At 41.7% G+C, this 27,943-nt stretch overlaps 1 protein-coding gene across 2 annotated transcripts; it reads right to left on the reverse strand.

Moving 5' to 3' along the window:
* Positions 1 to 6,224: 6,224 nt before the first annotated feature.
* Positions 6,225 to 27,355, reverse strand: PPP1R17 (protein phosphatase 1 regulatory subunit 17). Of its 2 annotated transcripts, XM_043462310.1 has the most exons (6): positions 27,221 to 27,355; positions 21,535 to 21,641; positions 17,720 to 17,872; positions 16,283 to 16,435; positions 8,988 to 9,098; positions 6,225 to 7,790 (listed from the first exon to the last, which is right to left on the reverse strand). In XM_043462310.1, exons 2-5 carry the CDS (start codon positions 21,614 to 21,616, stop codon positions 9,019 to 9,021), a joined length of 468 nt encoding a protein of 155 aa, XP_043318245.1. In that variant the 5' UTR covers positions 21,617 to 21,641; positions 27,221 to 27,355; the 3' UTR covers positions 6,225 to 7,790; positions 8,988 to 9,018. The 2 variants fall into 2 exon arrangements, with proteins under 2 accessions (XP_043318245.1, XP_043318244.1); XM_043462309.1 differs by lacking the exon at positions 6,225 to 7,790 and having other exon boundaries at positions 7,839 to 9,098.
* Positions 27,356 to 27,943: the final 588 nt, after the last annotated feature.

Below are 27,943 nucleotides of genomic sequence, written 5' to 3' on the forward strand. Positions count from 1 at the left end.
CTTTGCTGGAAATATATGAAATCTCATTCTGTGGTTATTTAACCTCTAGAATTTAACCTGAAGATCCTAAACTCTTTGCAACATGCGTATGCTAAGATATCTTCCAACTTAAAATTATTTACCCCATGTCCTCCATCTGACTGCTTGAATGGTTGATTCTACTTCCAACCACAGCCTCCTAACATGAATATATTAACATTCCAAACCTGCACTGACCAATACTGTAGCCACTACCCATATGTGACTATTTAATTAATCATTGTGTTCCACAGTTTCACTAGACACATTTTAAGTCCTCCGTTGGCACAAGGGTCTTCCCAGGTGGTACTAGTGGTAAAGAACCCGCCTGCCAGTGCAGGAGACGTAAGAGACCTGGGTTCAATCCCTGGGTTGGGAAGATCATCTGGAGGAGGGCATGGCAACCCACTCCAGTATTCTTGCCTGGAGAATCCCTATGGCCAGAGAAGCCTGGAGGGCTGTAGTTCATGGGGTCACAAAGAGTCATGACAAAGAGACATGACTGAAGTGACTTAACACACACACATGCCCACCATACTGGACAGCACAGAACATTCCATCATCGCAGGGAGTTCCATTGTTCAGTCCCATTTCAAATAGTTGAGTGCTATTTCCTAATTTGAGTATCATGGTAAACGACCCCTGTTGACATCCTATCATCTCTAGATGAGAAACAGAATCTTTGCTCTAGAATTCTCTTTCTGTTGGCTTCTCCTGTTTCTTTCAGTCAGGGTTGAGATTACAATGAAAAGGACCCCAGAATGGCCTGCCTCTTGACAAGCTATTGTGTGCTTGACTCTTTGGTTAAATATTTTGAGATTTGTATGCATACACTCATACGTACATACAAGCATTCTTGTAGGATTCTTTAAACCTCTTGGGATAGACCAAGAATACTCTTTTCTCTCTAAAATTACTAACTGTGGCTGATAGAATTTTCTTTTTCCCCTGGAGAGGCAGGGTTTGGTAAAGTTAAGCATTGATTCTCTGTAATTCCACTACATCTGAAACAATGCTTTAAAGTAGTAAAAAGGATAAATATTTGTACTGTTGGCAAATGAACATTGCTCTGTCACCAAATACCCAAATGGAGGGAAAAAAATAAAAACTTCCTCTCTGCTTTGGGTCGTTAGAGCAAAGCTCTAGGAGGGGATTTATAACTACACAGTTACAAATTATGAATGTGCATTTGTTCAAGAACTACACCCTGTTGATTTGCTATTTAGTTTTTTTATTGCTGGCTTTTTGCTTTGCTCTATAGGAGAGCAACTGCAGATTTGGCCGCTGCTCAGACTGAGGAGTCGCCAGGGACATTGTTCCTATTCAGAAATGCACGGGGTATATCAAAGACGGAGCTTGCAAACTTGTATATTAAAACCCATACATTACCAGCACAATGAAAACCCTCATCCCACTCCACATGGGAGGCCTGGGGCTGAGCGTGAATGGAGGGCTTTCACATTGGAGGCAGATGAAGGAATGCTTGGCCTCCCTAATTATCTAGTTACAGGGCTTCTGACCTTGCTTGGCAAAGTCCTATGAGTTCCTTAAAGACCACCGAGGGAAGTGATGGGGAAGAGGAAGGAGAGAGGAGAGAAATGCGGGGCTTCCCTCTAATACCCTAGTCCCACTTAGTGCCTCACATTCTATGTGTTCTGTATACTGGCCTTCTCAATATGATTTCCCTTCAACAAAAGCATCCCCCCAGTTGGTACAGTGGATAAAAATCTGCCTTGCAATGCAGGTTATACAGGTTCGATCCCTGGTCTGGGAAGATTCCACATGGTGTGGAGCAACTAAGCCCGTGGCCACAACTACTGAGCCCATGTGCTGCAACTACTGAAGCCTGCACACTCTAAAGCCTTGTTCCTGCAACCAGAGAAGCCACAGCAATGAGAAGCCCGTACCCCACAGTGAAGAGTAGCCCCTACTTGCTGCAACTGGAGAAAGCCCACGCAAAGCAACAAAGATCCAGCACAACCAAGAAACTAAACAAATAAAATTTTAAAAAGAAAAAAAAAAAGCATCCCCCAAACACTGGATAGTGGAAGCATGACAATTTTCTTTTCTTTTTTATTTTTATTTATTTATTTTAATTGGAAGCTAATTATTTTACAATATTGTGATGGTTTTTGCCATACATTGACATGAATCAGCCATGGGTGTACATGTGTTCCCCATCCTGAATCCCCACTCCCACCTCCCTCCCCATCCCATCCCTCAGGGTCATCCCAGTGCACCAGCCCTGAGCACCCTGTCTCATGCATTGAACCTGGACTGGCGATCTAGTTCACATATGATGATATACATGTTTCGATGCTATTCTCTCAAATCATCTCACCTTCACCTTCTCCCACAGAGTCCAAAAGTCTATTCTTTACATCTGTGTCTCTTTTGCTGTCTCACATATAAGGCCATTGTTACCATCTGTCTAAATTCCGTATATATGCATTAGTATACTGTATTGGTGTTTTTCTTTCTGACTTACTTCACTCCGTATAATAGGCTCCAGTTTCATCCACCTCATTAGAACTGATTCAAATGCATTCTTTTTGATAGCTGAGTAATATTCCATTGTGTATATGTACCACAGCTTTCTTATCCATTCGTCTGCTGATGGACATCTAAGTTGCTTCCATGTCCTAGCTATTGTAAACAGTGCTGCAATGAACATTGGGGTACACGTGTCTCTTTCAATTTTGGTTTCCTTGGTGTGTATGCCCAGCAGTGGGATTGCTGGGTCGTATGGCAATTCTATTTCCAGTTTTTTAAGGAATCTCTACACTGTTCTCCATAGTGGCTGTACTAGTTTGTATTCCCACCAACAGTGTAACAGGGTTCCTTTTCCTCTGCACCCTCTCCAGAATTTATTGTTTGTAGACTTTTTGATAGCAGCCTTTCTGACCAGCATGAGATGGTACCTCATTGTGGTTTTGATTTGCATTTCTCTGATAATGACTGATGTTGAGCATCTTTTCATGTGTTTGTTAGCCATCTGTATGTCTTCTTTGGAGAAATGTCTGTTTACTTCTTTGGCCCATTTTTTGATTGGGTCGCTTATTTTTCTGGAATTGAGCTGCAGGAGTTCCTTGTATATTTTTGAGATTAATTCTTTGTCAGTTGGGAAGCATGGTACTTTCCTATGGGATTAAAGGGCTTAGGGAGAGCAGGATAGGCCATGGTACTTGTTTGCTTTCTGAGCAGATGCCTTAGAGCAATGGATGTTGGCTGGTATGCCTCATGCCCTTCCTATGTGTGATGGTTTATTTCAATGAATGTGAGATTCATTCTTGCTCCAACTACTGTCTGTCAGATGGAGCACGGAGCCGCATGGTCATGCAATGGGATAGGGAGGGAGAGCAACATGTGACTGGGGAGAGGATGGAGGAAAAGGATCAAGGAAAGAGCTGTGTTTCCTGGCACATATGAGACTCTGGCATAAAGAAATTATAATAGTGCTGACCAGGGGAGAAAGAGATGTGCCAGTCACTCAGCATTGAAGGACAACCTCTTCAGCTTGAGAAGAACTGTGGGAAGTCTTCCTTTCTGAACTTCCTGAAACAGGTATTGTTGTGTTATTAATGTTCACCTTTTAATTCCAGCAATCGGTTTTAACTTTCAGGACTCTCACTAGCATGTATCCTCTTGACTGATGGGGGTAGCTGGGAGCCGCAAGATGTTCAGGGAGAAGGGAATGCCAGGCTGCCATAAGGAAGCCTTTCTGGTAAGATGTTAGAGAAATCGCAGAAGAAGGACTCAGATATTTACGATTCCAGAACCTAGATCTACCACTGGGCTCAGCCTCTCCCCCACTCCACATCCTCCCCACCTCATCTCCAGGTTTCACACACCTTTCCAACTACTGTCTCTTAATCTGACTTTGTGTACACCATTACTGCTCTTCAGCAGCCCCAGGCTGATAATTGAGGGTCAGTTTGGTATAAAAACTCTGGTTATAGAACCCCAGGAGGGGCACAACCTTGAGTCTACTTACACCAGAGAGCATTTCAGACACTCTCCCTCTAAGGTGATCCCAGGACCCACGACAAGCCCGTAGAAGCTACCCTGGGTGCCTGGCAGCTAGAAGCTGCAGAAGGTTGTACACAGAGCTCATTCTTCCTTATCCAACTGCCAGGACCACAGCACACTTGAGGACAGAGGCCCGAATTCCCATCCTGGGTCCTCCTCTATGTCAATTTCCTTGGTTGTTTAGTTTTCTTATAATTGCTTTTGAGGATCAAATGGGATGATAGAGGAAAATGATTGAACACATACAAGGGCACAGAGCACATTCTTTTCATGAAGGACATTATTTAAGTAGTGACTTGTCAGGAAGCATTTAACAAGAGGCTTCCTGTGTGCTGTTTTGGATCTGTCAGGAACCCTCTGGCCCTTATTAATTCCTGAATATTCAGGAATTAAGAGGAGAGGCCTGCCTTTCCCAGGGCTGAGGAATCCAGGCATTTCTCATTATGGTGATAAGTACCCTCTTCCTTTTTATGAACCATAAGGTAAAAGGTGATTGTTTGCAACTCTCTCTTTGATAGGGATCATCTTATGTTTTGTAAGTCTGGAATTTTAATCTTTATCTTTGCTGAGAATAACTACCTTGTAAGACAGTATATATGCCCACACCATGTTGATTAAAACACTTTTGCTCCATCAGAGCTTGGGTCCCCGTGTCTTTCTTTCTTTCTTTCTCTCCTCCTCTTTCTCTTTTAGGCTAATTCCTTGGAGTGCGGAGGCCTGCTGAGCTCACTTTCTTGCCCGGGCTTCTAAGACCCTCTCGAGAAGGCACAGTGTGCCTTCACCCACTCGAGAGGGCGCCTGGTGCCTACAGGCAGCAGTGTAAGCTCTAAGAACAGGGCTTTACTGGCCTTCCGTGTAAACCAGGGGATATCAGCCTCTTTCTCTCTCTTACTTTCTTATCGTCGACTCCAGACCACCAGGTTCCTGTCCATTAAAAAATAGTGACAAGGGGAGCAGGCGGCCGGCGGCGCGGGGGGAGGGGGCCCAAAAAAAAAAAAATAGTGACTAAATAATACATTTTACATATAGTTTACATATGATTTGATGGATAAACACTGTTTTTCTGAAGTTCTAACACTCAATTGCAAGGACATGAAGATTTGTGGTTCACTGTTTTTTACTCAACTCTCAAAGCTCACATTTGGCACCAGATCGGTAGAGTGATGTTTGTTTGGTTGAGCCCAGTTATCTTCCATTTTCTGCTTCTTCTCAACAAGTCTCCTGAAAGATGAGGAATCTTATCTTGGAGGAAGGACCTGCTACTGAAAGTTAGGAAATACCTATCCTTCTTTTATTGAGAAAGGCAAGTTGATATCTTGGATTTCAATGGCAGAACTCATTTCAAATACTACATTATTTTCCCTATGAACACAGATATCTATGGAGAGTTTCCTGCCCTGAGTTTTTGGGTCAGAGATTATGGTCCTTATCATGCTCTGAACTGGTATAGAGATGATATTTTCAAGCCAATTCAAAGGCAATCCTATGTCCAGGAGACCAGGAGGGGGAAATTTTTATTCCATCTGTTTCCTGTGCATTCGTTCACTGCCTTGGGGAGTTTTCTGAGTAACTCTTTCACACTTAGAAATTACAAGTTTTGACGGAGCTTCATCCACACTAGATGACAGAGAATCTGCACATCCATCCTGTAGCTAGGGAAAGTAATTGCTCCATCAACCTACTCTCATGGCCACATGCCATCTCAGTCTATCCTTGTTTTAAGAAAACAGTGTGGACAACCCAGGTTAGGGAGGGAAAATTCATTTAATGGCATTTAAAAGGAAACTCTGCTTGAGTCCTTTGTGGTCCTATCCACATCTTGTCAGCATCTGCCTCTGCCTCTCCAGGTGATAATTAAGCATTAGAAGCTGGCTGTGTGAACTCATCACAGACTCAATGAACATGAGTTTGAGTAAACTCCGGGAGTTGGTGATGGACAAGGAAGCCTGGTGTGCTGCAATCCATGGGGTCGCAGAGTCGGACATGACTGAGCAACAGAACTGAACTGTGTGAACTCAGGCAGCAGCTTTTAAAGAGGATCTGGATTTAAATGAAGACACCAGTGCTGTGTGTAGGTTTTGTGAAAGATAGCTGAGAGTTTCCTGTCTAGTCCCTCCTCCTCCCAGGCAGCCTGGGCTTGGGATAGAAACCTTCAGAGTGAATAAAAGGCCAAATGATTTACCAATTCTATTGGGATTGCCTTTAACTGGGGCTTTCTTTCTGAATGGGTTACCATATAATGCTCCTATTTTCTTATTTTTATTTTATCTTTTTATTTTTTTTCCATTTATTTTTATTAATTGGAGGCTAATTACTTTACAATATTGTAGTGGTTTTTGCCATACATTGACATGAATCAGCCATGGATTTACATGTATTCCCCATCCCGATCCCCCTCCCCTATTTTCTTAATATGATGATTATTTATCTATTTTCTTAATATGATGATTATTTAGCTGGAGGGAAGTTATTAAAAATGTATTGAAAACTATTTTAATCCAAATGTAACTGTAACCATTAAACTTCTAATTTACCTGCTCAGAAAAGGGCCACATGCATCAAGGGAAGTGATGGAGACTTGGCTTCAATCCAAATTACCCAGTGACATCCAGGGTTGCTGAGATGTTCTGACTAGCATTGTCCCTCACCATTTCTGTGAGTGCTCCTTTGAGGCTGCGAGTATTACAAAGACCATCTTCCTGGAAAGAGTAGGACTAGTCTTTCAGTTAAGGGGACAGGATCTCCCTCTTCAAGTACTTCTCCAGAGGCTGTGATTAAATTCCACATAATTGCTACTGACTTAATAACCAGGCAATGGGGATTTGGCAATAGAAAAGGCACAGTTCATATTCTGAACACATCTTAAAAGTATCCTGTTAAAAATGAATAGAGCTTACTATACCCTTTGCCATATGTTATTAATACCTTATGTAATTCTCAGACTGTGAAGGTAAAGTGGGGATTATTGCCTTCATTTTCAAGATAAAGAAACAGAGAATTCTAAGGTCTTGCTCAGTGTTGCACATTCAGGGCAAGAACTCAAGGTCTTTGTCTCTACAACTGCCAGTCTACTTTCCACCCCATTCTAGGAAGTCAGAAACGAGGAGGGCTTTTCTGAGCACCTGCAAGTTTATTGAGCACACCCTGTGGGCATGGCTTCAGGTATGCCAGGCATGTACAGAGAAGCTGATAGATGAGAGTTCATCTGTGTTTTCTTACTAAGAATCCCTTGGTGCTGATGTAATCCTATTTATCTAATACCTGTAATTGCATGTGGCTTTTGAAAGATGTTACGGTGGCTTGTTTCACCACTTATGCTTCAACTGGCATCCTGGCCACAATTTTATTCACCTCCTCCCAAAGCTGTGAGTACTAGGATCAAAGAGGGAGAGATCATTAGGGACACAAAGTATGGATCATCACCAGGGGTTCCAGACTCAAATATGAAGGCTGGAGGGTGAAGTCAGAGGGAGAAATACACCTGGTGGAGCAGACAGTGAGCTGGAGAATGTATTTTCTCCTAAAAGGACTGGTGCTTAGCACCCACTGACAGTCACTTTGCTTCTAAATCAGGCTGGCCAGATCTTGAGGTGTTTTTTCAAGAGAATCTGGAAATCTAGGATTTTATGTAAATTCTCCTGATCAGATTATTAAATATTAATGGTTGGTTGAAACGTTTTAAACTCTCTGTGAGTTAAAAACAAACATGACAATTCTCAAGTCTCTCTTGCAACCTCTTCTTCCTGTGAAAAAAAATAGGATATTTTAGGAGAAATGTGCACAGAGATGCATCCTGTTACCAGAAGCATCTTTATTACTAGCAGGATCCTGCATCTTTTCCACATTTGTGAGAAGGACAAAAAGACAGAAAGGATTAACAAACTGATAGAGTCAGAGTGTAAACAAAGCTTCCAAACGATTGCTTTCAGCCAGCATCTCTTTGAATATCCACCCTAATACCTTTGAACAATAGCTTTCCTCTTTCCCCACTTTCCATCATCCAGAGGATGAGGCCCTTGGGCAGAAAGCCTTTCCACCTCATCCACAGACTGCAGGCTGCCACCAGGGTTATGCATAGACTCCTGCTTACTAGCCAACACCACACCTTCCCCTCTCACCCATGAAAGCTTACTGGGGTCTAAACAAGGGAGACTGCCAGAAGTACAGGAATGGCCTCCCATTGATCTTATTTAAGTTTTTAAAAAGTAAATTCATCGTGAATATTGGTATTCTACTTATCATTAGTAAAGGTTCACTTGTGACACAACACACAAAATTTCAGGTCAACATGATTAAGCTTTTTAAAACTAGGGTATATTGCTAAGCTCTCCAGATAGACAAACACCCCTATGTGTGGTGTTTTCAGCCAAGGCATGGTTGCCTAGGTTGACTCCCTCAGCTCACATACATCCTAAAGGGTATCAGTTACAAGGCTCTTAGTTAGGTATGTTACCAGAGACACTTGGACTCTCGAGAGAGGATAAAAGAGATAAAAGACTATGTTCTCCAAAGCAATCAGTGGGTTAGAACCCACACATTCTCTTCCTAATTGGCACGAGGGAGCCCCCACTTGAACTGGTGTTGAATGATGTGAAGTCAAGTCCACGTGGCAGCACAAACCAAAAAATATAGAGTTCCCTCCCATGTTATCCATGTTCTTTGCTCCATGAATTGATGCAGAGGCTGAGCACTAAAGCTTTCCCTATTATTTACCAAGTTTAAGATGGTCTGCTTTCTTTCCACTTTTCATCAGAAAAATGAAAGTTGAAGCAGTGGGATTGAAACTAGATTTAAGAAAGAAGAGACAAAGAGGTGACTGGCGATCTGATATAATGGGTCTTTTGGGGAAAAGGTGCCTGGATGTTAAAGGTGGACTATGACAAAATGAGAGCAGAAACAAGTCTATTTTTTGCTAGGTCGCCATAGGGAACCAATCTAACCTATTTGCAAGTGGTCTCAGGGGAAATGTCTTTAAATAGCTATCTTGTCACCATCTTTTTCATCATCTTCCGTGATCACTTTGGGTCTCTCGTCCCGGAGCAGTGTCACACCTGAAAAACAAAGCACAGATCTGCAATTAAGTGCCTCTAATTAAAATATTAGATGACTTTACAGCGTAGACGGTTCACAGGAGCATGGCAACCCAGAAAAGTTTTAGTGGTTGCAAAGCTAACTGCTAAAGATGCTGAGAGAGAGTGGCACTGAGTGGCCTTATTTGGCTTTCCCAGAGGAACTGTGACTCAATGAGAATACTGCTCTGCTTAGAAGAGATGCTCAGCCTGGGAGACACAGGCAACCTTCACCCCCTTCTCTACATTCTGCAATTATGCTTGCAGCAATTAGGATGGAAAACGTACAAATTTGGGAGTCTAACCACTTTGGATTTCTCATTCTACCACTCAATCTGTACTGGGCCAGATTACACTTTCAGACTGAAATTTTCTTGTATGTAAAATGAGGGCATTAATACTTATATTAAGGGTTATGGTGACAATTAAATAAGAAGTATGAAATAATGCTTAGCACAGTGCTACATCTGTGAGCAACTTAGTGTTTCCTTTGCTTGCACAATTTGCTAGTTTATTTTCCCTTAGAAAAGAACTGGTAAACCTCATAAAGTCAAACTACACATATTTTACTAACATCTGGGGGAAATACTGAACTGAGACTCTGAACATGCCATTTCTGAATGTCAGTGCTAGTAGATTGATAAAGTTCATGTGGTTTAGAGCAAAATGAGAAAACAAGAAAAATGCAGTGAATTTTTTCATACAGCTCTATGGCTCTGGTTTAAAAAATAGTCCTTATTTTAAAAACAATTCTTTCTCTTATTTAAGGGATTAAAATATTCTTTCTTTTATGAAATTTGATGGCTGTTTTATGATATTTGATGGCTGTTTTGTCAGCATCCTCACTAGGCAAACTCAAAGTTGTGATCCCTCTTTTAGAATCCATAATATCTTGCTTTAAAAGTTTACTGATCTATGGAAATCAGAAGCCTGAGCACCATTTTCTGGACTGCTCAACCCAGAAAAGGCCATTCAAGGTCTGGGTGGTTCTGCTCATCCTGTGAGTTATGCAATGGGGTCATTTTAATAAAAGGAAAGGGAGCTGTGATCCAAGGCCAGTCTTCCATGCTTTCTATCATCTCACTCCATCTATCAGCTTTGTTTTCCCACCACTGCCTTGCACAATCCCCCACCCTTTCTGTAATTAGAGACCTTTCTGTTCATGAAGCGTTTCATAAAGATCTAAACTTGAGGGAGGAAAGCTGTGCACCACAAGAGGCCTTTTTACAACACTGGACTCCATTCAACAGTGGCAAATTAATAAAAACTATGCTTTGATCTTAATGACTATTCATTTGATTCAGTCACTAGTTTGTTCATGTGGGTTCTTTACCAATTAGCTGATATTTATTGGAGGAGAAAAACAATTTTAGGAGTCTGGTTGAAACTAAGGCTTTTGCATAAATCACTTATGAAACACAGTGGGAAATATTTTCTCTTACACCAGCCACACAGAAGTTTGAATTTTTATTTGGAATGTAGGCTCTCTTGGTAGGAGAACATGTGAGCCATGCTGAGTTCCCAAGTAATCCATCCTTCCTTCCTTGAGATTTCTTCACATTAATCCAATTTTGGGTGGATTCAAAGTGGACAGTCAGTTCAGTCACTCAGTCATGCCGACTCTTTGCAACCTCAGGAACCTCATGAAGCATGCCAGGCTTCCCTGTCCATCACCAGCTCCCAGAGTATGCTCAAACTCATGTCCATTGAGTTCTTCTCATCCTCTGTCATCCCCTTCTCTTCCCGCCTTCAATCTTTCCCAGCATCAGGGTCTTTTCAAATGAGTCAGCTCTTCACATCAGGTGGCTAAAGTATTGGAGTTTCAGCTTCAGCATTAGTCCTTTCAATGAATATTCAAGACTGATTTCCTTGAGGATGGACAGGTTGGATCTCCTTGTAGTTCAAGGGACTCTCAAGAGTCTTCTCCAACACCACAGTTCAAAAGCATCAATTCTTTGGCGCTCAGCTTTCTTTATGGTCCAACTCTCACATCCAAACATGACTACTAGAAAAACCACAGCCTTGACTAGATGGACCTTTGTGGGCAAAGTAATGTCTCTGCTTTTTAGTATGCTGTCTAGATTGGTCATAGCTTTTCTTCCAAGAAGCAAGCATCTTTTAATTTCATGGCTGCAGTCACCATCTGCAGTGACTTTGGAGCCCAGAAAAATAAAAGTCTCTCACTATGTCCTTTGTTTCCCCATCTATTTACCATGAAGTGATGGGACCAGATGCCATGAATCTTAGTTTTCTGAATGTTGAGTTTTAAGCCAACTTTTTCACTCTCCTCTTTCACTTTCATCAAGAGGCTCTTTAGATCTTCTTCACTTTCTGCCATAAGGGTGGTGTCATCTGCATATCTGAGGTTATTGATATTTCTCCCAGCAATCTTGATTCCAGCTTGTGCTTCATCCAGCCCAGCATTTCTCATGATGTACTCTGCATATAAGTTAAATAAGCAGGGTGACAATATAAGCCTTGACATACTCCTTTTCCTATTTGGAACCAGTCTGTTGTTCCATGTCCAATTCTAACTGTTGCTTCTTGACCTGCATACAGATTTCTCAGGAGGCAGGTAAGGGGGTCTTATATTCCCATCTCTTTAAGAATTTTCCACAGATTGTTGTGATCCACACAGTCAAAGCGTTTGGTGTAGTTAATAAAGCAGAAATAGATGTTTTTCTGGAACTCTCTTGCTTTTTTGATGATCCAGTAGATGTTGGCATTTTGACCTCTGGTTCCTCTACATTTTCTAAATTCAACATTTTGATTATTTTTAGTATCCTTGACACCAAGTTATACAAGCATCTGGGCAGGGAAAAAATTAAGTACTGAGATTTCAGGGAAGGGAAGAGATCAGACCTTCCCAAAGTAGGCTAGGCTTTCCACAGGGACACAGGAGATAATTTCAAATGGAAAATGAATTAACATTTATTTTAATCTAGTTAACCATTCACTTTAATGTCTTATAATGAAAAAAATATGGTAACTTGTCACATTCTTGATTTCATGGATCTCATTGCCTAGGATGAGGCTTAAATCAGTAGCATCTATATGTCATCTCTATGTTCTTACTCTTGATGCTTCATTTCATTGCCTTTGGTCATTTAAAGATGAATTACTTTTGATGAACATTAGTCTGGTTTAACTGGCTTAACTCAATATGATCCTCACATTTTCCTGTAGAAGCAAAGGTGTGTTATCAAAGTAATGTGCTTCAGAGCTGGAAAACTTTGCTTTCAGTGGCCATTCATTCAGTTTGGAGTAGGTCACTCAACCTGTGTGAATCTCAGTTTATTTATCTGTAAAACTGGAGAAAACATACTTTGTATCTCCCATAGGAGGTAATCCCATCAAGAAAGATCTAGTCCAACATTCTTCTTGGCTTCAACCACACCTTACATGGGGACTTCCTTGGTGGATCAGATGGTAAAGAATCTGCCTGCAGTGCAGGAAACCTGGGCTTGTTTCCTGGGTCAGGAATATCCCCTAGAGTAGGAAATGGCAACCCACTTCAGTATCCTTGCCTGGAGAATTCCATGGACAGAGGAGGCTGATGGGCCACAGTCCATGGGGTCACAAAGAGTCAGACATGACTGAGTGACTAACACTTTCACTTTCACAGCTTACATGAACCTCTGTTAAAATGTTTTTCACTTTATAGGAATTTTTGGACAAGACATCTGTCTGCCCTACCAAACTATGAGAGTCTCAGAGGATATTCTAATATCTAGCACAAGACTTGGAATATAGTAGGGATTTAGAAAATGTTGACTCTTTCCCTTCCACTCTTTCTGTAGGCAAATTTAGGGAACTTGGCTACTTCTCAGAACCTGATGTGCTTTTAAGGCTGAAGCTGTCAGTCCAAGACCTTTAAAGTGTCAATTAGCTCTGCAGCAAGCTGTCTTCAGTCATGATCCCAGCCAGAGCACCATCCGAAGGTGGTCACCTGCATCACAGATGTGTGTCGATCTAAGGCAGTCAGACCTAAGACACCACCGTTCCTGGTCAACCACACCAGAGAGAGTGCTTTATTCTCGGCAGGACAGAAGAGACATCACTTTCAAAGGACACATCAGTCTCCTTTCTACAAGTACAATACTAAGCTTTGATCTCCAAGTGTTCATAGTTCATGGGTCAATTACCTAGGAGGCTTCTCTTCAAGACTTTCAGCCAAATTGTTCATTACTTTCTCCTGTTTCTTTTGCCACAGATCTCAACTAAAGATTTTTAAGCGGATCTTGGCTACTCAGATCTGATCAATCCCAACCCAATGCTCCCTGCCCCTCAGCTCTTTGGCCCTGGCAACCTCGGGTCACACCGAGAGCAAAGCTTGGGCTGGAGAGGAAGCCCAAGATGACTCCTAACTGCTCAGAGGAGTTGTCTGGCAGTTGGAACCTGTCACAAAAGCTCATTAACCTCCGGGAAAGAAGGTAGTTAGCTGGAAATTTAAAGGAGAGAGTGAATCCTTGTCCAGCCTCCCTTTGCCAAGGGCTAATGAGAGGAGAAGTCTCTGGAGAGCATTTTTCTGCGAATTCCTCTCATCATCCTTATTAAAACCAATGTGAGTCTCTCTAAACATCTGCTGAAGGCTCTATCCTTGTCAGCTTAACTAACATTTCGATTACTGCCAAATCTTTAGATACTAAAAGGCTCTTCAAAAATAAAGTACTTCAGCTAATATGCTAATAAAAGCCGGAATCATAGAACACGATAATTGCAAATACTTGCAAGACAGAGATTTGCTGATTCAAGGAATTCGATAATGTGTATAGTCTATGAATACACAGCAACCCCTCCTCCAACACTCCTGTGTACTCTGCACAGTTTGATAAACATTTTTTATTTGTCCAGGAAGCTTGTTCTCTTAGAATATCGATTTTGGGATGTAGGGGGCCTCCACTGCCAGAGAAAGAGAGCTCAACATTTTAGGAAGTTCCTTGAATCAGCAGCTTTCCATGGAGAGGTAAAACACTGTGGCTAGAAAAATTCTCACCTTTGAAATGGTTTAGCATCTCAAAGAATATAATGTTGAAAAGAGGATGGAGGTGAACTAACATTTACTGAAGACTTTCAATAAGCCAGGAAGTGTGCTAGGTGCTTTATAAACTTTATTTAAGTTTCTTAACAATGTTGGGAGATGGGTTTTATGGTTCTTCTTTAAGAGATGGATAAAATAAAGGAAGTTCTTCTAGTTTATGTTAGTTGCCCAAAGTCATTAAGCTAGAATGAAGCAGCACCAGAGATCAAGCCTACACCTTTCTGACTCCAAAGTCCATATTCAATGCTGTGTACTAAAGTAACTCTCTGCCCATAAACAGTTTTGTTCTTCTTCCAAGTCTTCCCTTAGAAGGACTTCAATAAAAGTAAATACAAGAATGAGCAGAAAATAATCAGTATCCTAATGGAGAAATGCTGAATAATGCTTGAAACGCTGAATCATAACTGCCGAATATAATACCAAATCAACAGATACTTAAGGAGTGGGGGCTACATAGGAGGGACTGGACCAGTTATCAAGGTCAATACCAGCAACATAACGCAATCCCAGGCCATTTCTAATGACTTGATCAAAAAAGTCTTCGATGTAAGTCAATTAAATAACAGCTACAGTAACAGCAACAAGAAAGATAAGGACAATACTAAAAAAGAGGACAAAGTCTTGGTATTTGCACATCCAGCTCCAATTTAAAATGAAAAAAAAGGTTTAGAATTAAAAAGATTCATTCTGGACTTGGAGGTGTCTGTTGGTAGAGACTTAAAGCTGGCTGTTGTAAAAGGTGACTAGACGTGGACAAAGGCAGAGCTTGGAGGAAACATGTGAAGGATTTGAGCATCAAGGGGGCAGGTAGGGATGCATGGAACCTATAAGAAGCATGGCTAAGGTAGATTCACAGCCTACGGATGGGTCCTCAGTCCATTTCTCCAGACAAGTGCTTCCTCATGCTTCATGCCTCTTTGCCTGGCTCTTCTCAGAAATCAGTGACCCTGTCTGCTTCCCTGATTGCCTTTTCATGATGTCTTCTGAGCCACCTTTCAATTTTGTTATTAGATGAAATCATGGGAAAATACAGTCTTATAATAATGACTAAATTTCATCGTCTCCCAAAAGTGTCTCTTCTGGATTGCTATAATGCTATAGGTCCAAATCATAGCATGATAAAATGAAAAACTGCTCACAGATGAGACAAACCTGGATTGGAGCCCCAGTTCTGTCACATAACAGTGTGTGATCATGAGCATGATTTGATCCATTCACCAGTCCTTCTAATCATTGCATCATCAATTAGCTAATCAGCTATCCATCCATCAATTTCATCAACAAAAGATTTTAGAGTAGCTACGTTACTTAAATCCTCTCTCAATTTCCATATCTGTAAAGTGAGATGATATCTACTTTACTGTGTTATTCAGTTGATTTTTTGAAAACCCATGAGACATGCCAAATCCAGTACCTAACATTTAGTAGGCTTTCAATAAACATTAATGCATTTTCTCCTCTGTCATTCTCCCACCCCAGACTATCTATATAAAACAAACACACACACTCGCATCTTATACTCTGACCCTGTCTGTACTTGTCTCATTCCCCAGTTTCCCAACTTGTACCTAAAATTCTCAGGGACAAGACTACCTCATACACTGGCTGCCCTGTAGTATGGGATTGTGCCCATAGTTCAGCAAGATTTTTTGGTTTGATTTGACTCACATAGAGAGAGCTATCATTATTTTTGCAGCTTGCTCTCTCTCTCTCCTCCCTCTCTCCCTCTCTCTCTTCTTTTGAGGGTTTGGTCAATATATCCAGGTGTTTTGGGAGAATCAACCATCAGTCATAGGATGCAAGATCCCTGGGTGACTGGGGATGAGGATATTTACTTTCTTTTCAAGGACCCACTGACATTTCTATTTTATTGACTCAGTGCTTCTGACCAGTTCTGCTGAAGCATGAGTTACGCTCTGATCCTCACCCAGCTCCAAGTCAGCCCCAGAGAAACTGCCAAGGGAGGCAAACCTGAGAGGTGGCAGTAAATACTCCTCCCGTGAACATTCCTGCGAGACACAGACTGCTGGGCCGGGGCAAAGGCTGTGCCCGTGGCGCTCCCGATGGTAAGGCTCTTGACCCGTTACCAGCACCCCTTGCAAATGCCCTACACCAGCTCTCTTACCTGCTGCAAAGGGGGACACGTGCAGGGCAGGTGTGTCTTTTCTCTTTGGCTTTTTCTGTTCCAGGTCAGTGTTATGAAGAACTGGACTCATTTTGCCCTTTGGATGCATGTCTTGGACATCGTATCTTGTAATTAAATGTTCTGAAAGGACGTCTGCATAGTTAGGAGAACAGAGGGAGAAACAGGGTCAAACACATATGTCTTGGAACACAAGGATAGTGTGTCCGTATTTACACATGCACCTGGTGATGTGCAAGCATCATCTTAATAATCAACTTTTCAAATATCTTAATAAAAGCACTTTCTTTATCACAAGAATTCATATCCATGGAGGCTATACTAGATAACATGCTTTATACAAAGGGTTTTACATGACTGATTTCATTTTAGCCTCACAAAACCATGAGATTTTTTAATACTACTACTGTTACTTTGCTGAGGAAAGTGAGGCAAAGATGTGCTGGAGGAATTGAGCCAAGTTTTGTCTGCTGCCGAAGCCTACCCTTGTTAGAACTATGGGGCATTTGCTGTTCCATAAGCTACGTGCTACTATGTTCTTCACTGGCTTAACTAGTTCTCTCCACCACCTGCCTCCTCTCCCCTCTTCTACACATGAACGTTTTCTCCATTATGCACAAACTCTCTAAAAACAGCCTCCTCTAGAAAACAGTCTACAGTTCATAGCCCAAACTGAGCTCCCAGGGTCCTTATCTGAGGCCCTCCTTTATGATGTTATCTCTTACTGCATATTCCAGCAGGTTATGTGTTTCTCTTATCTCTGTTTTATAAAACAGAAAGTTTCTTTCCAGAAAGGAAAAGTTCAATTTCTTTTGTCTCCCCAAGAGTAGGTTGTGAATAGAGAGGACATTAAATAAATGGCCTGCAAGGAAGGGGTAAGGGAAATAAGACAAAACTTTTGGAAATAAGAGAGTGTCACAAGTCACATGCACGGTTTTCACAGAGACTCGTTAGCTGTTCCCAAGACTGTTTTGTTCTTCTCCTGGCTCAGACCTGGGCTGCGTTTCTCAGTCCCCCTTGCAGTCGGGTGAGGAAGTGACTGAAGGAAGTATGTGTGCCTGCCAACCCCCACTCTGTCTGCCCTGGGTCTGCCGGATGCCCGTGCCTCGGTGACTTTAGAAGCCAGGTGCTGACGGTGCCATCGTCCTGAGTCCCTGAATGACTGGAGCAAAGCCTGCCTCTCCACTCCCCCAACTTCCACTGATGAGAGAGAAGTAAACTTGTTCGGTGTTATCCACTCATATTTTAGAATGTATATGTTATAGTGACCCTCCTTAGAGTAACTAAGGCAAATGCAGAGACTGTACCCATGACTGAGAAATTTCGAACTATTTAAGGGGAAAAAAAGTAAGATCCATGCGGTCTAGAAGGCAGGGGCTCCCTTTTACAGACGTGCACACTGACCTCACTGTCCATTACCTGGTATGAAAGGCGGGACGTGCAGGGCCGGTGTGTCTTTTCTCCTTGGTTTTTTCTGGTCTGACTCAACATTCAGGGTGACTTGTGCATTTTTCCCCTTTATAGGCTTCTTTTTGAGATCACAATCCTTAATAAACTGGTCTGAAAGATCATCTGATTTTGACAAGGTACAAAGAAAAAAAAAGAATATGACATGAGCACGGGTTCAGTCACAGACTGGTTGGTTTACAGTTAAATCTGATGGGAGGGAGGAATCTTTTGGTCTGAGAAAGAAAAGCGTTTATTGATTGTGGCCTCTTCTATGAGAGGACTTTGCATGCGTGGATGTATGCAATAAAAGAAAAACTAGAATTTTGTAAAACTCCAAATGAAGGGAACTCAAATGGGATGGATAATCAAGACAAAGAGGAACTTTAAAATACACTTAAGCAAGCCACAGAGTGGGTTTAAGTTATATTTCAGACTGGGGAACAGGTTCTCTGTGTCAGAATGCTCCTCCTGGATTTTCTTTACTCAAGCCTTGCTCTCTTCAGAGGGCCCAAGGGCTGGTAGGGAGCCTTATTCTCTCTTTGGTCTTGCACCTAGGTTCTGTCTATTCCTCACAGCTTTCATTTCTATGGCTGATCAAGTCACACCAATGGTGAACGCTTACACTTCAGCACTGGTCTTTACACCGCCCCCTGGCTTTACAATTCTATTTACTTATCCCAACCCAGGCCCTCTTATCTTCTTATTCATCTTCTTACACTCCCCACTCCCCTGCATTACCTCACCAGAGCCTTTGAAGTCTGGATTCTGCATCAGGTCCATCAGATGTCACTGTACACAATTAATTCCATCTGATGCCCCCCCTTGCCCATTAAGATGTTTTCTCTGCTTTGTCTTACTCCTCTGTGCTTTGGTTTCTGTGGCGATGCTTTGAGCTCCTCTGTCGTTGTTTTAGCACTTCACTCTCTAATGATCTATCTCCTGAGCTGGATAGAGCCTTCTTGGAGATTAAAGGTTATATATCCTTTCGATAATTTTATTCTGAATTGTTTTTCCAACCAATAAATGCATGTTGAAACAATGATTAGGTGAGTTAGACAGATCTGAGTTAAAATTTTGACTCTGTTTCAAGTTAGTTCTGAGAATTTGGCCAGAATTTCCTTTTTTTGTGTGTGTGTGGGGGGAGTCTTAATACTTAGGAACTTTAATATTCTCTCAATTTATAAGATGGGGATAATATTAAATCAATGCATGCGTGTGTGAGAGAGAGAGAGACAAAGACAGAGAGAATTAAATTTGTTGATGATGGTAAATCATTTGATACATTTGATATATTTCAGATACTTAAAAAATGCTCACTCTGGTCATTGCTAACCCCCAATACTTTCCCAAAGGCTCAGAGGAAAGCCCAACCCTCTCACCCCACCCCATCTTTATCTTACCTCACTAATTCTAGTCCTGCGTGTCCTTTCTCATTTTATAAATATCCATAGCGTTTTTACTCATGTAACGCCTTTAAAGGATAATCTAGTTATTATTTATGCATGTTTTCCCTGCCCTCTTTGATGACAGGTGTCTTGTGTTTTATCTCCTTAGTAACAATGAATAGATATTTGTTGAATGTATGCTTGAATGAATGAACTCAAATATATTTTGTATAAAGAGCTCTCTTGTTAGGATTCTAAGAAACTGCAAAGCAATGAAACTATATGTTTTCTCCGGAAACTATCACCTGGATATTGCCTGGCTAGATCTATATTTAGGAATGAAGTTGGGGAAATTTAGGGAGTAATTGGATCTTTTCAATCCTTCTCTCCTCCCTCCCTTCCTCTCATCTGTCCTTTCTTGCCTTCTCTTTCTTTTTTTAGTGAAAACATTCAGGTGAGCTTCTTTAAAACACGGAGGATTAAATGTGCCAAACATTTTCACTTTAGTTTTATGGGTCTACACATAGTCTGTGTCATTCATTCACTTATTTATTCAACGAATGTTGATTAAGCTCCTACTACATATGCCAGACATTGAGCTAGGACTAAAACTAGAAGTAAAACATATACTTTGTTTCCAAGTTGCTTATGGTCTATTGAACATTATATCTGGATGATCCTTTGTTTTAGAAGACCCAAGGTGGCTCCGTGGTAAAGAATCTCTGTGCAATGCAGATACCGCAGGCAATGCGGGTTTGATCCCTGGGTTGGGAAGATCTCCTGGAGGAGGAAATGGCAACCCACTCCAGTATTCTTGCCTGGAGAATCTCTATGGACAGAGGAGCCTGGCAGGCTGCAGTCCATCCATAGGGTCGCAAAGAGTCGGACAGGACGGAGTGACTGATCACACACAAATATGTGTGAGGAACGTATCACCAGACATATTTAGTAACCATACATCATTATGCCTGCATCATCAAAAGATCATAATACATAACCAAAAATCAAATAGCTTCATTCTCCAGCCAGTAGTAATAAATATTTCCTTCTATCTAGGAGATTTTAATAATTTCATCCAATCATTTCAATTTAATAAACACTTATTTAAATTGTACTATGTGTAAGGCATTGGCCTATATGATTTTAAGTTTCTATGCACACAAGAAAGGAGATGAAAGGGGGACTTTACTGAGTGCTACTTATCAACTTGGTGATTTCATCTCATTTTCATGTGTGGGATAGACCAATACCTTCTCCTATTCGTCAGTGCCTGTGTTTTACTAGCTGTTAAATACTCTCACCGTTCTGAATACGTTACCTCATTTAGTTCTCGTATCATGCCCACAAGGAAAGGTATTTTTAGCCATAATTTGTAGTGAGGAAACAGGTTTAGAAGGCCAGCTAACAGGCTAAAGATTCCACTGTTGGTAGGTTATGGCAACAGGGTTAAAACCAGGCTCCAGGGACTACGTATTTCAATGCCTGGCTGAAAATGTAATTCAAAACTTTATTACCACACATCACAGTTAATCTCCCCCCACATTATACATACTGTAGACCTTTCCTGAATGAATGAAAGTGGCTCAGAATGGGTACTGCCCAGCTGTGGGGTCTCTGGAGGTACAGGCTGGCTATGGTCACCATTCAACCCCAAGGTGCCCCTCAGGGCTCCGTACAGAGAGCAAGACATTTCCTTCAGTTTTAACTTTTACTTCAAATGCATTTCCCCGATTTTTGGAGAAATCCTGAGTACAACATATCTTGATAGTAAATGGGGAGAAGGGAGAGGTGGTGGGGGGGCGCGGAGTCATAACCAGGCGAGGCATAAACAAAGGCTATGAATATGCAAAAGGCCCATCCATCAAAAGTCTGAGTGTCTCATTTTTAGAAATGGGTAGAGGCAGAAATGTTTCTGGTATTTTCATTACAAAGGTTATGCAGAAAGTCAGTTCTGGAAAGGAAACAGATTGACAATAAAGCAGAAAAAGGCTATTTAAAATTCTGTCTTGATAGGCAAAGAGAGATATTTGAAATATTTTATTGGCACTGCACATGGGGTGTAAGCGTGTCGGGAAATACTGGAAACAAACTAGACTGCCACTCTCCATTTATGGCCTCAAAAATGCTCTGCCTGGGACCCTGTCAGACCCAAAAAAGAGGACAATGCCTCTTCTCTCTTTTTTAAATTCTAATGAACTTCTCTCCAGTGCTTCAGCTAATATTTACATGACAGACCCCACAGACCCACGGGCTATTTGCCTGTCCATCTGGTGTTGGCTGTCACCAGAAATCTCAAACTATCAGGTTTCAGGGAACCTCCCTCTGACTTGCTTGCAAACTGAATGGCAGAGACGCCCCCTTTCTGACTTTCACCACTGACATTCACACTGTAGCATTTACCTAAGTGGCCACAGCGAGGGTCTAGCTTGTCCAGTCTGTCTTCTGAGAGCTCCAGAGGCTGCATTTGCTCAGTAGACATCATCAAAGGAGAGTAGGTGTGTGGATATCTTCTCCAGCACCACGAAGTATAGAAACAAGACCATTAGTATGTCTTCTGCTTATTCACTCACTTATTAAATAAGTATATGTAGTGAACATTTACTGCTATGCTCTCAATTCAATCCTATTTTTAAGTCTGCTTTTTCTACTTAGCTACTAGAAGTTCTAAACTTTATATTTAAGCCAAAATAAATGAATCACACACACACAAATACACACACACACATACAGATTTATCAGTAATTGTCATGTATCAAATGTTCAGTATTTGCCATCTTTTAGAAGTACTGTGGGAGTTTTAGAATGAAACCTTATAAAGTCTGAATTAGAAATGAGTTAGCTGGGAGTTACAGGAAATCTTGATTAAACCTTGCCTGAATTTTCTTTCTTTTTTTTTTTTTTTGGTTGAGTTCTGCAAAGTAGGATTATGCCTACTTCAAAGGTAAGAAAACAGGATAAAAAAATTTAATTAATGTGTTCAGTCACACATTTATTAAATAGCCACGCTTGGATCAATCTCTATTTCTGCAAACTTCCACTAGCGACCCAAGACTCTTAAAATAGTGGTTCCTTTGAATCCACATTGAACAAGGTTTCTGATTTTCTACCATTACATGCTTGTAACTATGAAGTATTGAGACTTCTTCCCTATTCATATTACAATTCTGGTAGGAAAATATCCAGGTCTCAAAATAGATGTTTATTGTGTTCTCCCTAGAGATTTCTGACATTAGAGCAAATCTGTTTCCTCTTCCCCCTCCCCCTGCCATTGCCAATCTTTCCCAAACCGCAAATCCATTGAACTTTTCAGAGCTATTAGTTGTAGCCATTGTCTAGGAGGAGTAGAAATTCAGAATGGACATATGTCAGGTCTGAATGAGGAATGCATTAGATGAGATTTATAGGAAATCTTCATTAGAGTCTGCCTATCTTCTATTTCTTTTGGATAATTTATTACTCATGTTCTACCATAGCAATAATGGTTGCAGAGGAATACTATTTAAATGACCCAGTTTGTCCTCTTTTCTTGAGATGCTTGGATCACCGGTATGCAGAAGAATACACCCACCAACTACGTTAATATTTCAAGCTCATAGAATTAGTTCAACTCAGTTGTCTGCTGAGGAATAAGCCAATGTTCTCTGGGAAGGCTAGAGGGCCTCTCCCCCTACAAGCTGAGATCATTGTGGAGCAGATGGAGCCATTAACAGATTACTTGAGCCAGCTTTTAGTGTCATTCTGAGAAGACTGACTGCTCTGAGTGACTTCAGCAGAAATCAATTCAGACCATTGTTTTTAGTGTTTGTGTGGAGACTGCCAATTCCCTGGAACCATAAGGAAGTACACTGCTAACTTGGGAGGCCGGTTCCTACCTGCTTGCATGAAGAAGAAAGCTATGGGACCATCATTCGGGATGAGGGGACTTAGGACTGAGGTCTGGAGGCAAAGGCATCAGATATGGACTGTGCACCTACTCAAATCAATCTTTCATCTCTTTGGGCAGAAATTCATGGGCCCTTTCATAGACTTTGGGCTGAAGGTCACCCCATGCAGGATCTAGTTAAAATATTCATTCTCTAGAAAAAGAAATGGAGACTCAAAGAGCTTAAAATGACTTACAATTAATTACATACTTAAGAGTCAGAATCATCACTTGAACCCAGACCTCTTACCTTCTACTCTAGGTCCTCTCTGGCGGGAGTACCCTCTCCTCTCCAAACTATGATAAGCTTGTCTTTTCACTTGGATCATATGACTGCTCCTATGTGCTCAATAACTGGTTATTTAATTTGAATCTGAGCTTTCAAGCCAAATAGATCTAGGTTAAATCTCAGTCTTTTAACTAAAAGCTACATGACTTTGATGAAGTGACTAAATCATCATGATGTCACGAGGATAGATGAAGCCCAAGTGCAATACAGTCATTTCTGCCCTTTCTCCCTATAGGCTGCAGCCTCTGTGGTAGAATTTGCCAAAGTCAGCGTCTTCCTGGGGTACCCACAGACTGGTACCTGGGGACGTATGTTCCTCTCTGTCTCCCATTCTTAGCCTCAGTTTTCTTATCTGTAGAATAGACTTAATAGTAACTATTCTGTAGAGTTACTGTGATGATTAAACAGTAGCTCTGTGCTTTGAACATTGTAGGAATTGAGCTGATGGCAGTCACTGCTACATAACATTATCTATACCTTCCTAGATATCTGGGTAAGGAAGACCTGCCGAGGAACTGAAAAAATTTGAAAAGTCATTGACTCATTTTCCTCTGGATGCTGAACCATGGGATGGCCAGCCTTCATCTGAGAAAATTGGCTCTCACAGTACTGGACTTGAGAAAGAGGAGGCTGCCCTTGGCGGGTGAACTGCATGAAGTTCAGAAGTCCCTGGACAAGGCAAGGCTCCCTGGTGATTAGTCACAAAACTGACGCATGATTGCTCCTCAAGACAGCACCTAGTGTCTATGGGGGAAAACATCACTATTTTAAATCAGTGTGAGTGAAAGAATGATGGCAAACCTCTGTTTGCAGGGGTCTGAGAAATGATTTTTCACATTTGGGATTTTACATCACAAAACTACCCCATGCTGGGCAGGGATGTGCTTTGCCCATGGAATTAGAAGCTACTTTTATTATGGATGATATCACTACAATCTTCTTGGCAGAAAACCTTCAGACAAAGAAAGGAACAAATATACAAAAGAGAGAGATTTGCAGTTAAGCATCGCCTTACTGAGGGTTGTCATTTTATGTGCCTGTTTAGCACATAATAGAAGATGTTCTCCATCTCTTTATTCCCTCTGCTTTTCTACCCTCAGTGAGAAGGGGTGCTCCAGATAATTGAGCTGCTATAAATCAGGAGCTGGCCTCATTCTTAAACTAGGAAATGGAATATTTCTACTTCCTATTCCTGACTGTGCCCATGCATTCCTCTGTTGAATTCAGTCCCCATACCAAGCACAACAAATGGATGTTGCCTTTGTCATGCTGTCCAGGGAAGCTTTCATCATCTCCCTCAGCAGCTCCCTGTTATTTGGGAACTTTCTGAAGCATCAGCTCTTTCTTTCATACCTAAGCACCTGGTGGGCTAGGGACTGAAGAGATGCCTTAAGGGTATTTTATAAACTGTTTTCTAGACAAAGATTTGCAATTCTTTAGCATTCTTTTCCACTTACTGGTTCAGTGTGGTCTCTGAATTTTAATACTCACACAGTGACAACTCTAACGCCACTGTGACTGTCAGTATCGGCCCTCCCTCCTTCTGAAAAGCCTGGGGCTACCTGTGTGGTGGAAATCAGGAAACTATGATTATGTAGCCTGTCCAGAGAGGTCACAGGAAGTGCCACAACCACAAGCATTACTTCTGCAGCAAAAATGTGAGCATTCACGCTGAACTACAAAATCATTTATCTTTTATGTCAGATTTTGCTACAGAGTGAATTTATGTTGACTTTAACAACAAAAAAAAATTGGTTTTTGGATTTTCCCATTAGAGAAGAAAGCATGGGTCTGTCTGACTCTTCTCCTTGTTGTTTGAGAGAATGTGGTTGGATTGGTGTAGCATGTGCAAGAGACCAGGTGATGGTATTTCAGGGGTTTAAGGAGGTTTTCAGGACCCTGACCACTGAACTGTTGTAATTCCTCTTGCTAATTCTCATGTTGCTCTTCTCAGAGACACACTTGTAAACACAAATGCGACTGAGAGGAGCTACATAAACTGATGTCAATACCTAGGGGTTATTAATGACAACAGTGTCTTTCTCTTTTGAGAACAGAAACAGAAAGGTCTAGGGAACTGGGTTGCAGGGAAGGAAGTGCATGGTTGCAGGACAGGCATGCCAGAGCAGCCTGCGGAAGCTGAGGATGCCTGGAGGGACCCTAACTCCACTAGCTCAGGTGTGTGTGAACAGTCGCTTGGTTGTGTCTGACTCTTGTGACCTCATGGGCTGTAGTCTGCCAGGTTCTTCTGTCCATGGGATTCTCCAGGCAAGAATACTGGAGTGGGTTGCCATTTCCTTCTCCAGGGGATCTTCCCCACCCAGGGATCAAGCCCACATCTCCTGCATCTCCTGCATTGGCAGGTGAATTCATTACCTCTGAGCCACCTGGGGAGTCCATTAGCTCAGAGCTGATTCCTCTTTCAGGAGGACAGTCATGCTATTTCTGTAGCTAAAACAGATCGATTGAGTATGAGGTCAGAAAAGGCTCTGGGCGTTTTGTCCTTAACAATGAGTGGATTCTCAGGCGGGTGTTAGAATATGTGGCTGAATTCATAGACAGAAAACCCCTCACTGACTATGAGCATTTGGTGCCCTCAGGTAATATGAGGTAGAAACAATTGCTCGGTCCTGCTCTCTAGCTGGTGAACTTGGGAAAGTTATATGTCCTCTTGGAAACTTAGTTTCCACATCTGTGAGATGGGCAGGGTAGTGGCTCTTCTCCAGGGCTCTTGAAAGTGTTAATAATACAATGTGTGTCGAGCTCCCAGTATATGCTACCATTTCAAGAATGTGAGTTGCTTTCTTTGCTCTTTTAGGCTGCTTCTTGCAATTACAACATGCACCTCGAAATCGAACCACTGGAACCATTTCCTTGTCATTTCTGGCCTTTTCTGAAGCTATGATGAGATAAGAACAATCCAAAGGAGACCATACTGTACAGCACAGGAAACTCTACTTAATGCACTGTGGTGACCTGGATGGGGAGGAAGTCCAAAAAAGGAAGGAATACATGTATACGTATTGCTGACTCATTTCTCTATACAATACAAACTAATACAACATTGTAAACCAACGATACTCCAACAAAAATTAATTTAAAAAACACACTTTTATTTTTCAAAGCAAAAAAAAAAAAAAGAGAGAGAGAGAGAAAGATAAAAACCAACTGAAGAACACCCGTTTCCAGACCTTGGGAACATGCTAACACTGACTGTCAGGAGCAAGCTGACACTTAGCGGAGTCATGTGATATTCTAAAGAATTTCCCTATATTAGTCAGGCTTGGATTTACTTGACAGAATAAAAAGTTAGAAGGTTATGTCCACAGCCCAATGTGATATCTGATTAACGTACCCTCTGGTTGTGTAAAAATTCATATCTTTTGTCAAACCTATTTTTAACCTGAGGACTGAATTCAGGTCAAAAATACCACATTTAAAAATCAAATTTGTTCCTTTAGAAGACCTAAATTTGCAGTATTCCTCGAGGAATGACTATTACTCAAAGTAGGACATAGAAAGGATTTTTGATTAGGACACTCTCAGCTTTGGAAGATAAGCCTCTCCACAGTGTTCTATGAATACACAAATATACCTGTGTTCATTGTGAAACTTCGCAATTTAATTTCTGAGGGCTCTGGTTCTTAGAGAACTCAGGACTCCACTTCTCTTGGAAAATGACTTGTAAGTGGTAACTTTCGCAGGTCCCCATCTAGCCCTGGCTTAGTCTTGCTCCAGAAAGTACCCTTATCCCTCACACCCCCTGTACCACCAGCTGCAGCCTTCTTTGTCTTAGCAACCACAAAACAGTAGCTTATTGGAAACTTGCTTTTCTCACTGTAAATGTTCTCAGAGTAAAGACCTGAAGCACTTACCAGGCAGTGCAGGAGCTAAGATGAGAAGGCAAGGGATGGGAAGGAAGCGCTTCCTCTCTGAAGCTGGGCCGGCTCCTCAGTGGCAGTGGCGGCTGCTGCCTCTCCAGCTCCTCTTATCAAGGGACCAGCTGCCGCTGTTGCCATGGGGATGCTCTGTTTCTCAGGCGCCAGGGCAAGGGGGATGGAGAGGGAAAGAGGACTCATCTCACAGCCACTGCTACCAATTGTAATAATTGTCCATTGTGAAAACAATGCACAGACTAGTGCTTTGAGGACCCGGTGTGCAAGAAGTCCAGACAAATCAGCTAGGTCCTTTAATCCCCACAACAACTCTGCATGGGCATGCTCAGTCATGTCCAACTCTTTGCGACCCCATGGACTGTAGCCTGCAAGGATCCTCTGTCCATGGGATTATCGAGGCAGGAATACTAGAGTGGGTTGCCATTTCCTCCTCCAGGGGATCTTCCTGGCTCAGGGATCGAAGCCATGTCTTTTACATTGGCAGGCAGGTTCTTTACCACTGAGGCAACAACAACAATAACAACCCTACGCATAAGGATGTTTTGACCTGACTTTACAAACATGGAAGTTTAGGCACAGAGAGTTTAAGTGACTTGCCCCCAAATCCATGGACCCTCGAATCCATTTGAATTTAAATTCAGAGTACTCTCACTACCTACTTGCTGTTGCCTCTTAGGATAGTGTCATGATGAGAAGAAGAAC

Source organism: Cervus canadensis, chromosome 3 (genome assembly GCF_019320065.1).
Source record: "Cervus canadensis isolate Bull #8, Minnesota chromosome 3, ASM1932006v1, whole genome shotgun sequence".
Lineage (NCBI taxonomy): Eukaryota > Metazoa > Chordata > Mammalia > Artiodactyla > Cervidae > Cervus > Cervus canadensis.